Source organism: Zonotrichia albicollis, chromosome 3 (genome assembly GCF_047830755.1).
Source record: "Zonotrichia albicollis isolate bZonAlb1 chromosome 3, bZonAlb1.hap1, whole genome shotgun sequence".
Lineage (NCBI taxonomy): Eukaryota > Metazoa > Chordata > Aves > Passeriformes > Passerellidae > Zonotrichia > Zonotrichia albicollis.
In genome coordinates, this window is record NC_133821.1 from 35,239,722 (window position 1) to 35,255,572 (window position 15,851).

Here is a 15,851-nt window from a genome sequence, read left to right on the forward strand (position 1 = left end):
AAGTGTTCCTCTGGTCTGGTGGCACTGCAGAAGAGTAAGGGTAGTGGGGTAGTGCAGTGGGGCGTTTTTGGGGGTGCAGCACTATTTTTGATAGAAAGGTGGCCCTTTTTGTGGAGAATAGAGATTAGGAGATACCAGTTTAGATATTCCCAAATCTGAACTACTGCACCAGCCTTCATTTATGAGGAAGGGCCATCTTCATCCATCCAGCTTTCTCCACATGGGCCTTTCACTTCTTTTTATTTACCTTACTCACCAGGACCTGAAGCTGGAATCCTTTAGCTAAAGCTGCATAATGTGTTTCCCATCTTTTTCTTGCTGTTGCAGGTGTATTAATTGGCACTGAAGTGGAAACCTCTCTAAAGTGCACGACATAACAGGAAAATAATAATTTTGGGGCTACACAGTTAGATGTTAAAGTCTGAGTTATGATGTTAATTGTTCCTGGTGACCCAGGGAACTGAAATATAGGCAGGCAGCCACATTAATAGTCTAGAGGAGGAGAACTGCACCTGTTCCAAAGAAATAACTAGTTGTAATAACGTTTGATCAGTGCCAACCAAGGCTCGTTCACAGTGTGTAAAACTTCTGAATGTCATTAGGACCTGTCCATGTTCCTACAGAAAACATACATTTTATACATTTTGGGTAGATTTGGATAGAATACTTTTTACTGTGTAAATTCCTTTTAAGTTTGGTTTGTTTAAAAAATACTCTTAAAACAGTGTAAAGAAATCTCTCCTGAACTTGGCAGCTGCTGTGCAGAAGCTTGCCTTTTTCTGTAGGGCATCAGGAATTGTTTTAACAGGCCAAATGAAAGCAACAATCTGCTGCCCAGGCTGCTGATACACAGCTCTGCTGCTGTAAAAAAATGTTAAATTAGAATAGCAAGTCATGCTGTTACCTAATGAAATTTCACATGAAAATTTTTACAATTCTGCTTTTGCTTTACTACTAACATATTTTATTTTTAATATCAGTGATCATAATTTCTTGAGGAATTTGGGTTCTTGAAGTACAGTTGTATGGGAGTTTTTTGTTTTCTTTTTAAACCGTATTAGTGAAATTGTGTTGTAATTCCAGAGGGAAAACCTTAAAGAGCGTTTGCTGATGTGAGAGCTCCCCAAGAATCCTTTAAGGGGAAAAAAATAAATACATTGGTTAGGTTTTCTCTGGTATTCAGTGATTATGAAATCCTTGACTAAAAGAAATATAGATATGGGTATCGTGGAAGAGACTGTCGAGCCAATGTTTACCTCCTTCCTACCGGAGAAATTGTGTATTTCATAGCCTCAGTGGTGGTACTGTTTAACTACGAGGAGAGAACCCAGCGGCACTACTTGGGTCACACTGACTGTGTTAAATGGTTAGTACACAACATTTGCATCTATGTGTGTGGGTAATAATGCAGAAATATTTCTTTTCCTCTCCTGCTATATGTACAAGCTAATGAATGTCACCGTAGTTGTAGTTATTTCCTGTTTAATCAGTCCCAGTAGATTTCACTGTAGTAAACACAGCACAAACAAATGGTGTTAGAGCAGTCCGTGCTAGCTTAGGATGTCTGGTTTACATGTAAAGCAGGGGATATGTATACAATCTAAGAGTGCCTGTTTGAAAAAAGGATCTTTGCATAAATTATTCCAAATAGTTGTCCCAGAAATTAAAAATTGCTGTTAGCCTGAGTCTAAATCAGTTGTTTACAGACAGTATGGCAAAAGTGCAATCTTAAAGGAGAACTAGAAAACAGTGTTGAAAAATGAGCAGTCATACTCTCATGTTGTAAAAGATACATGACCCAAGTATAAAGAGAGTCAGGAAAATCAGAAAGAAGTTTGCAAAAAAAACCCCTAGAGAATGAAAATTGAAGCCATTGTCATTGTGTCAGGCAGTTACAGAATTTGCTAGGTCAGTCTGAAGTGTAGTGCACATAATGTAATGATGAACATAAACTCTCTACTGTGCATACCTGACTGGAGAAAATTTGACATCTAAAGCTCTCTTCTCTTGTCTGTGTAATTGATTCCTGAGGGAGGAATGCTGCTAGTTTGTGTTCTTCACTGTCATTCAGAAAATTGAACTGAATTGAAAATTTTTTGGTGTCTGTCATTAAGACATCTTCAGGTTTGCCCTGGGCCCCTTTAATCTTTCAATGGCTTTCTTCACCATTGCAGTTTTACAGAGAAAGGAATTAAGAATATAGATCAAAAAATCCCAAGGACTGAGAGGATGTATTCTCTGAAATCTGTTTTGCCACATGAGCTTCAAAGCAAAATGTGATAAGCAAGGACACATTTTTACTTCCACTAGTGGTGCACCACACTGCATTAGTACAATTGCATCAGTAACTCATTTCAAGTGGTGGTCATCCTTGACTCCTGGGTGCACAGGCAAGCCCTCAGACAACTTTTCTGCCTTTTTCCCCCCAGGTTCATGACATCTCTAGGTTCAGGCATAAAATACACTGTAGTGTTTATAACTATGGCACATAACCGTGTGTAGGAGGTTCACTACAGACCATGTAGATTGTGGTCTCCCAGTGTAGTGCAAACCTGAGATGTGTCAGGGCACACGTGGAGGTGGCTCTTCTGGCACTCCTGGTCATGTGTCAGCAAGCAGTCAGTTCAGCGTGGAATGAAATATCTGATGAGAAACATTCAAGCTGTCTCCTTAGAAGTGGGATTTAGAATCATTAGTGTCTTCATGGGCTTTTGTTGAGAAACAAATAAAAAATTTACAAAACACCTCTCAGTTTTGGAGACGTATGGCAGCAAAAGCAAGTCATATTTCTGTCTGTCTTAGTCTTGCAGTTCATCCAGACAAAATTAGAATTGCAACAGGACAGTTAGCTGGAGTGGATAAAGATGGAAGGGTAAGTAATAGAGCTGTTGAGCAGTAGTATCTTGTTTTGAAAATCAGGAAAAAGTGGTTTGGGGTTTTTTAATCATCACCTTCTGTCTGCAGTTTATATTAAGCACTGCTTTTACTGAGGTATTTTGAGTTTCTCAGGTAACAGCCTGTATCTCTAGCAAAAGACAGTGACAGAAACACTCAACCATACATTAAAAAGAGCAGAAGCTCATAAAGTCCCATATCTGCAAGCAAATATGAAGCTTGTAATTGATTTATAAGGCCACATCACTTCTGTTGTGTTACTTTCAATATGTGTTCTCCCAAGGGAGAGCAAATCCCCAGTTCTGTGGGTCAGTATAGTCTTAAGGCTTCATGGAAGAGGAAACCAACTTTGAGAATTCTTGGAAAGTATGCCGAACTTTCCTATAAACTTGCTCATTTAGGAGCAAGTATATTTAAGTGCTGCACTCCACCTTCTAGCATAATTCTGTCAGAATTTGAGTAATTGGATTATTTTCATGAAGTTATAGGAAGGGGGGGGGAAGGCAGATGCTGTGAAGTGTAGAAGCCTGTTAAATATAACTCTTTTTCAGATGTTCAGCTTAATTTTTTACATTTTGTAAGAAATTTATATGGGTGGTTTTGTATACATGATTTCCACTAAGCATTTTCTGAATCTTTTTAGAGCTGGTTGGTTTGTTTTTCCATCAGTACAAAGATTTGTCACTTTCAGTGGTGAATGCTGTTAGTTAGTGATTGTTTCTAAGCTAATGTGGGATACTGGTTGTATGAAATATAACCATGGACATTTTCATTGAGTTGGTTGGTGTGGTTGAAAGGCTCAGTGCACCAGGCTTTGTTTCTTTTCTTTATTTCCTAATTTATATATATAAGCCCAGATTTGATTATTATTTTCAGTTGTTGCATAATATCACTAATCTGGGGTCTGAAATGCAAGATGACTCTTCCATTATTTGTTCACTTCCTTAAATTGGTTAAAGCATTTCCACAACTACCAAAAGCCACTCTGCTGCCTCGACAGCACCACTGCCACACTGGTAGCCCAGACATAAGGAACAGCATTGCCTGACTGTCCCCTTTAGGCTTTGAGGGTAGTGCCCAGCAGCACGACCAGCACCCTGCCTTTACCCTGCAGTTTGTAGTGCAGGCAGCAGCCTGTGTGTCCCTGCTGTGACCTGTGTGTGCTGTTGCTCCCCACGCAGCCCCTGCAGCCCCATGTCAGAGTGTGGGACTCGGTGAGCCTGGCCACGCTGCAGGTGATCGGCCTCGGCACCTTTGAGCGCGGAGTGGGCTGCTTGGATTTCTCCAAAGCGGTAAGATGGGCACCATGCCGTTCCACAGCAGGTCCTATGGAAATGGGGAGAAAACCTCTGAAAGTTCTCCCTGTGGTTATCTATATGTCTTTCAGTATTAGAAGTGTGTCACTGAAGTTTCTGTATACTTTATAAAAGCAGCTGACAGCTGGGAAAACAGGAAATGGCACATGTAAAACCAAACAGCACGAAAAATAAATAGCAGGCAAAACAAGCCCTTAAGTAGAAATTGAAGTCCACGCTGGGTTTGGTGGTTTGGTTTTGTTTGTGAGGAGCTTGGTACTTTTTATTTTGATGTTAAAAACAAATTTGTTTGTGAGGTTTGTGAAGACAAAATTTAGTGAGTTCTGATAGGAGGGTTAACTTTTTTGCTTTCACAGCTGGAGTAGGTTTTTGTCCACCAACAGGAAATTTAAAAAAAACAAAACTTCACATTGTCTTGTACTATTTTTCCCGAGGAATAGTTTGTTCACTCTTTTGCCACATCTTTTACACAGAAAATAAATAGAGGTCTTTGTTACTGGACCCATAGAATTTATCAAGAAAATTTGGTAGCATATGGAGATACACTGTTTGCCATTCAGAAAGTTCTCATTTCAAATTTGGAAATTAGTTGGGTTTGTTTTTGGGGTTTTTTTTGTAAAATATGGGCATATTTTAACCTTTAAGCTGCCCCTGCATTTTGCCAAAAGACAGACGTATCAGACCTCCTGGAAACCCAGGCTGGATTCTTGCATTCCATCAAGAGGAATTAATATAAGTAAAAAACGGAAAATGCAGAAAAACAATGTCTGCGATATTTTGCTAATAGAGGAAGAGATTTATAGGACAGCTGAAGTGGGAAGGGATGTCTGGAGATCACCTCATGCACTGTCCTGCTTGCAGCAGGTTCTGTCAGAGCAGGCTGCTCAGGCTGTGCTCCAGCTGGCTTCTGGGAACCTCCCAGAATGGAAACTCAGCTGTGTCTCTGGGTGACCTGGTGAAAAGAAATTCCTGCACTCTCTTGCTGCAGTTTCACTTAGCAATTGGAATAAAGAAAGCAATTGAAAGAAATTTCATAGCATTGAAATGATGCTGTGTTAGCTATAGTACATTTTGTGTTTCAGTAAATAATGTGAAAGGAGTCCTCGCATTCCTGTCACTCCAACAAACAAAATTTACATACTTGGAGAGAGATCTTTTTCAGTGTGAATAAGAGAATTCTGTCATTTTAAAAGCAGGGAATTTTTTTGGGGACTGGATTTTAGTTTTTATTCATTCTGTTTTGCACTTGAAACTGAATTAGATTTCTTATTACAGTCTCACATGATTGCTCACTAGACTGAAACAGTTTGTGTGCAATATCTAGACCTATGTTTTTACCGCAGGATTTATTAACCCCCCCAAGAGCTGTGTACAGTGCCAATGCTGTCTTCAGGGTTCCTTCCCACCCAAGAATTCACATGTATATTTGCATATTACTGCTTAGAATAGTGCTTGGGAATAATGGCTTTAGCCACTTCTATTTTCATAATTTGTTAGAGAATTAAGTGCAAGAATCAACTTTATGATAATTAAAATCTCCTCCAAATCTTTCTACAAATGTCCTTTAAACAGCTGGTTTGTGCTGTTTTAAGTATAGTTTTAAGATTTATTTTTCTCTGTTCTTTTAATTACATGTAGCCATATATTTACCATTTTTTTTGTGAAGTTGCTCAAAATAAGTTGTTTCAGTTATTTCGTACTGAAGATGCTGCTCTACCTCCTCTGTAAGCACTGTTTTGTTCAGAAAGTGTTACTTTGGCTGCAGTTTTACCAACTACATGACAAAACTGCTGGTGCTTTATGACCCATAAGGAAAAAACTACATTTACAGAATCTGATAATGTAGTTGTATGTATGTGATAGTGGCATTTAGGAAAAAAAACACAAGTGGAGCTGTGTGTCTGTCCTCTGAGACCTGGGAAAAAACAACATATTTATAAGAATAGCAATAGAAATCTCTTTGCTGTCAGCGTGAAATTGCAAACAAGGAAAAAAAAACCACAAACAACCCAGCATAAAAACAAACAAAACCAGAGTAAAGACTTGGTAAAATACTTTTAAAGCTTTCCTAGGTAAAATACTTTTAAAGCTTTCCTAGAGTGTTATTTGAAGCATGATCGTTTTTTATGAGATTATACAAAAATTTGTCTTTTAAGAAAGACAAAAATTTATGTTTTTAAGAAAGAAAAAAGGTAAATTCCCTATATTTATATATACTTTAAAAGGACTTTGTTAATTTATATTTCTACCTTTGTGGATTTTTTAAAATACCTCTTCCCTGCCCTGTTTGTCAGTACTTTTTTTTTTTTCTTTTTCCCTTAGGATTCTGGTACTCATTTGTGTGTAATTGATGACTCTAACGAGCATATGCTTACTGTGTGGGATTGGCAGAGAAAATCAAAAATAGCAGAGATAAAGGTAATTTTTGCACATGAACATTCTGAAATACAACTGGTTTTATTCCCATAAATACAAGTTTGTGAGACATGCTTTTGATCTTACTTGGAAACTGCAGCTGTGTAATTCTGGTGGGTTGTTTAAGGGTTCCACAGAAATGTATTCTTAACTTGATTATTGGAAGCGGTTGGAATATTGAAGGGTTTGGAATTGCATTTTACCCATCCTTAAAAGCCAATGCAAATAAAGCAATTGTCTAATAGTTTCTTAATTTAAAAGAAAAATAAATCCTGGGAACTTAAAGAAACTAAACTGATGATTCAGTCTGTAGTTGTTTAAAAAAATAAACTACTTCTCAACATTCCACATTTCAATTTTGTCTGAATCAAATTCCAATTATTGATTCTCAGTATGTGTCTCTTCTCATTTGAAGTCCTGAGTACTTTTGTGGATTTCAGTCATGTCTGCTTTTCTGTTTCTTTTTGAAACTTTCCAAATTTCAGAGCACTGAGATGTTTTCAGAGATGCTGCACTCACTGCTCACGTAAACTTGATTTCCCTGGGAATACCCAATCCTTTGTGCTTCCAGTATCAAGCAAGCAAATATTTCATGCATGTGGAACTGAGTATTTGTCTATTTTTAGAAGTCATGCTCCACAAGCATATATGTCTATATCATTCCAAACTTGCCATTTCAGGTAAATCATGTTGGTTTGACCTGTTTTCTCTAGCTTATGTTGACCAATATAAGCTTTTTTCTACAAGTTTAATTCTATAAGAGTATTTTCATTTCCTTTTTGATATTTATGTGAAACTATTTGGCATATGCCTTGTATGTCCTGTTCACTGACGTTATGTCTTGACTGTTTTTCACTCAGGGCAGTTCCTTGATGTTTCAGAATTGGCTAAAAATTATTTGGCAGGGACAGCTTGCCCTTCAGAACTTATTCACATCTAGGACTTGGTCTTACAGTATCTTAAACACCTTCCACAGAAGATGGTGTGAGCAGAGTTGCATCCCTTGAGCTGGGATGCAAAACAAAAGCTGTTTCTTATCTGAACTTCATTAAGGTTTTCAGTCCTTAAATTCCAAATGATTTTTTTTGACGTGGCAGATTTGCTCTTGTGAAAACTCTGAGAAACATAAATCAATAAATATGGCTATAAAGAACAACAACAACAACAACAACAAATATTCTTTTTTAAAGTAAGCCAAAAGTTGTGAAGCTGTTCTCAAAGATGTGGTTTAACAGCACCCTTATGTACAGATGACAGAACAGCTGGGGTTGGAGGGCACTGCTGGAGATGATGTGCCCAAGCTCCAAGCTCCAGCAGGTTCCCCTAGAGCAGGGTGCACAGGATCCTGCCCAGGCACGTGTTCAGTACCTCCAGAGAAGGAGACTCCACAACCCACATGGGCAGCCTCTTTTGAAATCCTGTAGAAATAAATGCATTTACTTTCTTGTTTTGTAGCCACTGCCTGCAGGGGATTGGAACTGTCTTCAAAGACAGTTTGGTTGAGTATATATTAGAAGTTAAGTAAATGACCAGTCAGTTTGTTATGTTTATAAAATCTATTGGTAAAATATGAAATACTTCAAGATGTTGGTAATTCAGTAAAAGTAGATGAAGCCAGTAAAAATACAAAGGTGGGACTCTATGTTTCAAAGTTTTGAGTTATGCAGACATTTTCTTCTTTGTGAGGAGGAAAGGAAAGCAAAGAATCCAAAAGAATCTTTACAGAATTTCAGAAAGAGAATGATGAATATAATCCTACAATATAATCGTTGTCTTACTTGCCTCCGTCACAGCTTTTTTATCCAGAATAGCAAGCAGTCTGTGTAAAAACTAAGCAGGGCTTTCAATCCAAAAAAGTGTCTTTTATACATTATTAACTTTCTTTGACAGAAGTCTTAGCTATTTGAGAGAGCAGAAGCTTTTTGTGATTTAAAAGGGAATGTAAAACCCTAACTTGTGTACCAAAGTTTAATAAAGATCTGTTATGTATGTGAAACATCAATATATATAAAATTATTTGTGCAGTCATTCAGACAGCTGACTTAGCACAGAAAACTTTAAAAAACTTTCAAGCATACAATGAGCTATCTAGTTTTACATATCTCTGTTCTGAAACTGGGGGTTTACATGTGTTTCTAGTAGTTAATGTCCTATCTGAATAAATATTATTTCTGTTATTATTTCAGACTACAAATGAAGTTGTTCTTGCTGTGGAATTCCATCCCACTGATGCAAATACCATAATAACATGTGGGAAATCTCATATATTTTTCTGGACCTGGAGTGGCAATTCATTATCAAGGAAGCAAGGGATATTTGGGGTAATAATATCTTGATACCAGGATGGTTTTAAATCAATGGAAATCACATTTTCTGTGGATTTGCTTTGTTGTTACTGTGTACTGTCTGATCAGAGAGGTAAATATACAAAAAAGGGCTAAATTCTGCCTATGTGTATGCAGGGTTTAAGAGTGTGCGTGCATTATCCTAATTATGTAACAAGTAGGAGCAATTATCCCTTTCTCTTGCTTATTTTGTTTCAGAAATATGAGAAACCCAAATTTGTTCAGTGTTTGGCTTTCTTGGGAAATGGTGATGTGCTCACTGGAGACTCAGGTGGGATAATACTTATATGGGGCAAAACTACTGTAGAAGCTACTCCAGGAAAAGGAGCTAAAGGTAGGACATGTTTGGGGTTAATCACAGATTTTGCATAGTCTGTAGAAGACAAACATAAAGGTTGGCATTAGGGAAGGAATAGAGAAAGAGGCCTGACTCAGAGCATGCACTTCCTGTCAGTAACAGGTGGTACCAAAGTCTGCAAGTCCTGTGAATTTGGTGACTTAAGAGCAGTCTGGAATTTCTCTCTAATTAAAGAGACTGTGCATGAAATGAATGAAAACTACTTTATCTAAATGTTTTGCATTTTTTTAAAAATGTGATTGATCAGCTCTCCTTTGATCTGGTGATTTGAAAAAGGCTGTAGGATCAGTTTAGGGATTCTGCAGGCTGCCTTTGCCTCTTAAGTCTTATGTTGCACCATGCTTAGTCTCAGAGGAATTCCATTAAGTGGTGGAGCTGACATTAATAGGACTAGTATGTGAAGTACAATTACAATGCTTAGTTGTAGCAGTTACATGAATAACAGTTTCTGGTTTAGCAGACCCTCAAGTCTTGATATACTTTAAAAAAAAAACTTTGAAATTTGAAATTGAACTAACTCTTTAGAGCAAAGCTTTTGTGAAAAAGAAAGGAAAATTATTTGTTACCCAGCATATGCAGACCTGGCACAGTTGAGCCCTCATAAATTCAATGATAATTCATTTTACTTGGCAGCTATTTCAAACGCTCTGGTTTAAATTGGTATGCCAGGAAAACATTCATGTAAAAAGTACATTTTTAACAGTAAGTCTGATTTTGTAGGTAGATCTTTTTTTCATCTTTCAAGTTAACTGCAATGGAAAAGTAATTCAACATATTATCTGATATTTAATTTTCAATTTCTTGTTCAAAAATAACCTTTTTTCAGTATAACCCTAAGTGTTATCAGATAGAATATTTATTTACATTGGCTTAACTAACAGTGGAGTTTTTAGTTGGTTTATCACATTAGATTGGTCACAGGACCTGATCTCATAATCTCTTTCACAGTGTGAGAGCACACTCATTTGAACTGACTTGAGGCAGAGTCAGCAAGGTTCAGCTCATAGCTGGGTGCTGCTCCACTTTTTCTGTGATTGCTATTTGAAAATATGCAGCACCAGAATCTTTTGTTTATTTTTTTTTTTAATTTTCCAACAGTAGTTCTTTTGATGTGAAGACCCAATGAGGATGGAAAAGGCTTCTTTTGCTACCCTTGTTGTTTAATTTTCTCATCTCTTTCATACTTCCAAGTATTTTCCTTTGGGTAGACTGCTGTCTTGATAGATGCCAAATGTTGGTTGTACTATTTTTATGTGTGGCAGCACATATCCAGCTTTAGATATTAGGTTCATGCATCCTGGAAACTTTGCTATAAATAATTGGCCTTTTATTCCCAAAAGACTATAGACAACAAGTCTTCTAGTTTATTTTAATAAAGTAGCTTTACTTATTTTCTGATAATGACTTGCTAAATATTTTTTGACTCTAAAAGACAATTTCTCTTGCATCTGGAAAAACTGTTCCTTTGGAAAGCATAGAAATGAAAGCATTCTACCAGTTGTTGGTTTTGGTTTTGCCTTCTCATTTTGTAGGACAGTCAATCTAAAAAAGTTTTTCTTGAGAAAGGAGGGCCCTTTGTTTTATCTTTTTATCCTGTAAGAAAACACTACCACCTTGTGTTTGCAATACTAAGAGCCTGACAGTCCAAATGTAATTATTATTTTACACTTCCTTTATTCTTCTGCCTAAAGGCAGAGCTTCTTGTAAACCACAGGTAAAAAAATGAGAAGTGTTCTTTTGTATTTTCTGTTTTTCTGCTTATAGGAGTATATCAGATAAGCAAACAAATCAAAGCTCATGATGGCAGTGTGTTCACACTCTGTCAGATGAGGAATGGAATGCTGCTAACTGGAGGTGGGAAAGACCGAAAGATCATCCTGTGGGATCATGATTTGAATCCTGAAAGGGAAATTGAGGTAAGAAAGCAAGAGTGACAGGGAAATTGCCTTGAAGAAGGTATTGGCTAGCAAGACAGAGCCTTCCTCACTCTTAGTAGGGGAAGCTAGGATGAAAGAATACCTTCTGGTTGCTGTTTATTAAGTGGATTACAATGTTTTATTATAAAAGTGTTTAAATTTTAGCCTATAAATGAGCCTATATGGGACTCAGTTCTCCTGTGTTTAAATTCAACAGAAATATTAAGGGTTTTCTTTCTTCAAAACCCTTCTTTAGTTGTTAGGAGTTTTTTTTAATTCATCCTGTTTGAGAGGACGTTTGAGGATATTCTCTAGTATTGCCTGTGTTTTTAAAAGTTTGCCTCTGGAGAAAGACAGTGTTACCAGCATTTGAGGGTTTTAGTAGAATGTTTGACATAAGGTAAACAAGGGGTAGAATACATATTGAAATTCTGTAATAATTGATGATTAATAAGTTATGATGAGGAACTTCTTCTAAATTTATCCTAAACCAGATGTTCAGTGAATATGTCTGTTCTTTGTGATTTGGCAATATGGCAGTGCTAGGTCAGTTGAATTGGAAAAGGAATTAATTGGAAAAGGTCATGTATTTTGGATTTTAAAAACTTGGGGTTTCCCTTACCTTGAAATAATGTGTTCTCCTTAAACAGTTCTTTAAACCCTGGTTTACTCCAGTTACCTATTGTCCATTTGTAGTAGCATTTTTTCCTTAATATTTTATGTGAGTTCAGTCTAGGATTTGTTACTGCCTTGAATCTAATACTGACATTTAGAAAACATGGTGGTGAAGGTAATCCTGACTATCATATACAATTCTTAGCCTTAAGTAACATACTCCCTATTCCTATTCCTATTCCTATCCTATTCACTCTATTCTATTCCTATTCAAAACTGTCTGTTTTCCTTTTGTTAATAATATTATGTGAAAGCTAATTTTTACATTACCAGAGTCCTGACAGATTGATTTTTCTATCTTATGTTATCACTTAAAATTAGTGTATTTTCTCAAATAATTTAGAAAACAAACAATTGCACATTGTAAAAAAAAAGCAGTGTCTTAGAATTCAAGCCTGCAATAAACAGTCATTAAAATTCAGAATCATTGCTAACATAAGGCATATGAACATTTACTTTAGGCTCATCAGGAAACATTAAGAAAATCAGGAAGCATTTACTGTGTGCTACAAGATTTTTCTTGGTTTTCAAAACCTGTCTTGGAAAGTAAATAGTAACTGTATTATTCCTTCCCTTATAAGATGAGTTGTAAGGCTGTGGAGTGCATTGGTTTAGTGAATTTGACACTTGAAAGCTATTTAATTTAATTTGTAATTTTTTTCTTCTGAAGTTATTAAAGTGATATAACTGTGATTGTCTTGGACTAAGATCTTGTATGCCTGTACTGAGCAAATAGATGAGAGAGGTTTCAGGTCAAGCCCTGGTCGAGGTTATAGTAATTGGATTGTTCCTTTTTTCTGGGAGAACTCTAGTTCTGATACTGTCACTGTGCTCTATTTGTGACCTGTCAGGATGCCTGATGTGCTTTGACAGATGTTTCTTTTCCCAGGTTCCTGACCAGTATGGAACAATCAGAGCAGTAGCAGAAGGAAAAGCTGATCAGTTTTTAGTGGGTACTTCGCGAAACTTTGTTTTGAGGGGAACATTTAATGATGGTTTCGTAGTAGAAGTACAGGTGAGCATAACTTGTTATTTTTGAAGTATAATCAAAAAATGTAAAGGTTTTCTCTGCTGGTGTGTTATTTTAAGAATCTTAATTTTACTAATCATTAAATCACTTGTGGTTTCTTTCTAGGGACATACAGATGAACTCTGGGGACTGGCATCTCATCCTTTCAAAGACTTATTTTTAACATGTGCTCAAGATAGGCAAGTTTGTATGTGGAACTCTGTGGACCACACACTGGAATGGACCAGGCTGCTAGATGTATGTCAACCCTTTAACTTAAATATAAAGCTAGAAATAGAAAAAAGCATTCAATCTCTGAAACACTCTTGTCCCACCTGATTGCAAGCAAAAATCCTGCAGTTATGCTTTAAAAAACAGCTATCTGAAGCTTTGATAAACTTGGCAAGGTTCATCAGACATTGTGTAAGATGTAATCTGGTTATCATTGCTTGATGTCATTTCGACAAGCCAACTTGAATAAGTCTTAGTCCTTTATTCTTGTTACATTTTATTTTTTTTTCGCTGTTATTCAAACAATCTGAAGAGGGTATCATACAGTTGTGAAGGTTTGGCTTTAGATGTCATTTCCTTACTGTCATTCATTTTGTAGTTTGGCTAGTTCTCTGCTGTTATCCAAGCAAAATTAGTTTTTATACAGAAATGTCAGCCTTTTAGTCATAAGGTGTTCTTGCAGGTGTTCTGATACTCTGAGAGAAGAGCTGTCTGAGGGTTAGCATGCTGCTAAGTGATTGGTTTTCCCTGTATCAGCTCAGACCTTTAGGACAGCTTTGGTCTAAGGAGAGGTGTTGTGCCCTGGGGATGCAGCAGGGCAGTAACGTGTCTGTGCTTCCGTGCAGGAACCCGGGCACTGTGCGGATTTCCATCCCAGTGGAGCAGTGGTCGCCATAGGAACCCACTCGGGCAGGTAAACGCCTTCCAGCCGAGCTGTGGTGACAGAAAGTGCAAAGGAGACACTCTATACAGTGCACCTTATAATTGGAGTTCATTTGCTTTTTATTCTTTTTACTTGAGGTTATGGAGCCTAAAAGGCATGGCAGAAGGGGGCAGAGCATCTTATATGTCTTAGACAAAGAAAAATTGTTTGGTTGTTGTTAGGCTGGTTTGGTCTTTTTAACATGAAATGTTAAATGAGGGTCCAAATCTTGATTTTTTTTTTAACTAGTTTTTTGCAGGAATTTCTATGAGCACTCCTTATTGTCTGTTCCAAGTATCATATATTTCAATGCTATGCGCACATTAAATTTCTTTTTAAGACAGGTACAGTACAGATCTTTGTCCTTCCCAAATCAAACATACTCGCAACCTTTTAAACTGAGGTGGACAGGCAGGTGAACAGACTGGTGTTTTGATTTTTATGTAAGACAGAGTTCAGCATGGCACAGTGCTGCACTGAAGTGATACTGAACTGTTCCTGTTGACATTGTGCCTTTGCAAGCTGTCAGAGCACAAACTGAGTCTTTTTGACTTGGGCTTCTTACAGTGGGAGAAAAAAAGTTACGTTATTTCATAGTCAGACTCTGGCTTGGCATCATCTCCCTGGAAAGGAGTACCAGTGTACCAATTAAAAGACATACAGCTTGTTCATAGGACTAGAAAGGTGAGAGGAGCACATATTAAATCCACTAGGATTTTTGTTCTGTGTTTCAGTTATACCTCATGGATGATAACTTGATGATAACATCATGCCTGGTGCATGTAAGAAAATTGCAAATATTTTTGTGTGTTTAATTTACCAGCTAGAATTTTTTTTTTTACCTAACCTTATGCCTAAAAACCATCTGAAGTTTGGTTTTTAGCAAACTGCTGAGCATGCTTAAAATTTCCTGGAAAAATGAAATGCTAAATCTTTTTCGGGAGTTTCCTTCAAGATGAAGATGCAGTCTGCACTAAATTCATGAGGTATAATATCAGGCTACACAACCAAGTTGACCTTCTAGTAAAAACCTTGCTGAGCTCTTGTACACTTGATTGCCACGTTGAATCTTTCCATCTTAAAATTATAAACATTAAATTGAACTAATATTTTTGTCTTCATTAAGCACAGCAGAATATACAGGCCTAAGAGTACTTTAAACAGGTAAAAGGGAAACAGTGTCAGGCTGTTTCTTCAGAGTTTTTAGATGTTTTTGAACTTATATTAAAGTACAGTCAAGGCACGTTGCATGGCCAAAGCATCCAGTCTGTTACTTGCTTTTGATTGACTTTTTTTTCCCTTGTCCTGGAGCTTTTAGTGTTGTTTTAAGTTTGGCACGTTCAGTTTAAATTCTTATTTTTAATTTACTTGAGGCAATGAGTTTATACTGCGTTCAAGAAGTTTATGATGATGGCCTTGGAGTTTTTTGGGTTTTTTTTTTTACCTTCAGTAAAAAGAGTTTTTAAGCAGTTATATTTTCACCATTATATTTTAGTGTGTTCTGAAATTGTATAGTTCAATGATGGGTTAGAGATATACAAATGAAACTGAGTTGAAATGAGACCTGGTAAGTGTATAAGTGGATGAGAAATAAATGGAGTTGAGTCAAGATAAACAAAACAGTTTTAAAATTACTGCCTATGCAGCAGCATCATGCAATGCTTTCTGTGCCAGAAAATCTGGTCCAAGGGAATTATTTCCCAAGGAATGAAGGCTGTATCATATATCTCGATTAACATAAGAAAAAATAATCTCAAACCCATAACAAATATTTTAATAATTTGATTAATAGCCTAAAAATCTTAAAACAAATATTAAATGAGACTAATCTGTTTAGAACTCAGTAAACCCAAACCTTGCATGTGTCTGTTCTAGTGCTGCTCAGCTTTCAGCACAGAAGTGAGTAAGACAGGGACAAGGAATGGAGCACTAAGAAAGTTGGGTTTGTTGGTTAAAGTTGAGATATCAAAAGAAAACTGACTTTTGTC

The 15,851-nt window shown here is 36.8% G+C and overlaps 1 protein-coding gene across 9 annotated transcripts in view; it reads left to right on the forward strand.

Annotated features, from left to right (window-relative positions):
* Positions 1-15,851, forward strand: part of EML4 (EMAP like 4) — a 147,656-nt gene that overhangs the window by 115,280 nt on the left and 16,525 nt on the right. For all 9 annotated transcript variants that reach the window (XM_014264391.3, XM_074537160.1, XM_074537159.1 and 6 more), the window contains 10 exons: positions 1,217-1,366; positions 2,803-2,872; positions 4,077-4,187; positions 6,534-6,629; positions 8,813-8,947; positions 9,170-9,305; positions 11,094-11,245; positions 12,810-12,935; positions 13,056-13,187; positions 13,787-13,854. In XM_014264391.3, the coding sequence (XP_014119866.1) occupies positions 1,217-1,366; positions 2,803-2,872; positions 4,077-4,187; positions 6,534-6,629; positions 8,813-8,947; positions 9,170-9,305; positions 11,094-11,245; positions 12,810-12,935; positions 13,056-13,187; positions 13,787-13,854 (1,176 nt within the window). The remainder of the gene's footprint in view (positions 1-1,216; positions 1,367-2,802; positions 2,873-4,076; positions 4,188-6,533; positions 6,630-8,812; positions 8,948-9,169; positions 9,306-11,093; positions 11,246-12,809; positions 12,936-13,055; positions 13,188-13,786; positions 13,855-15,851) is intronic.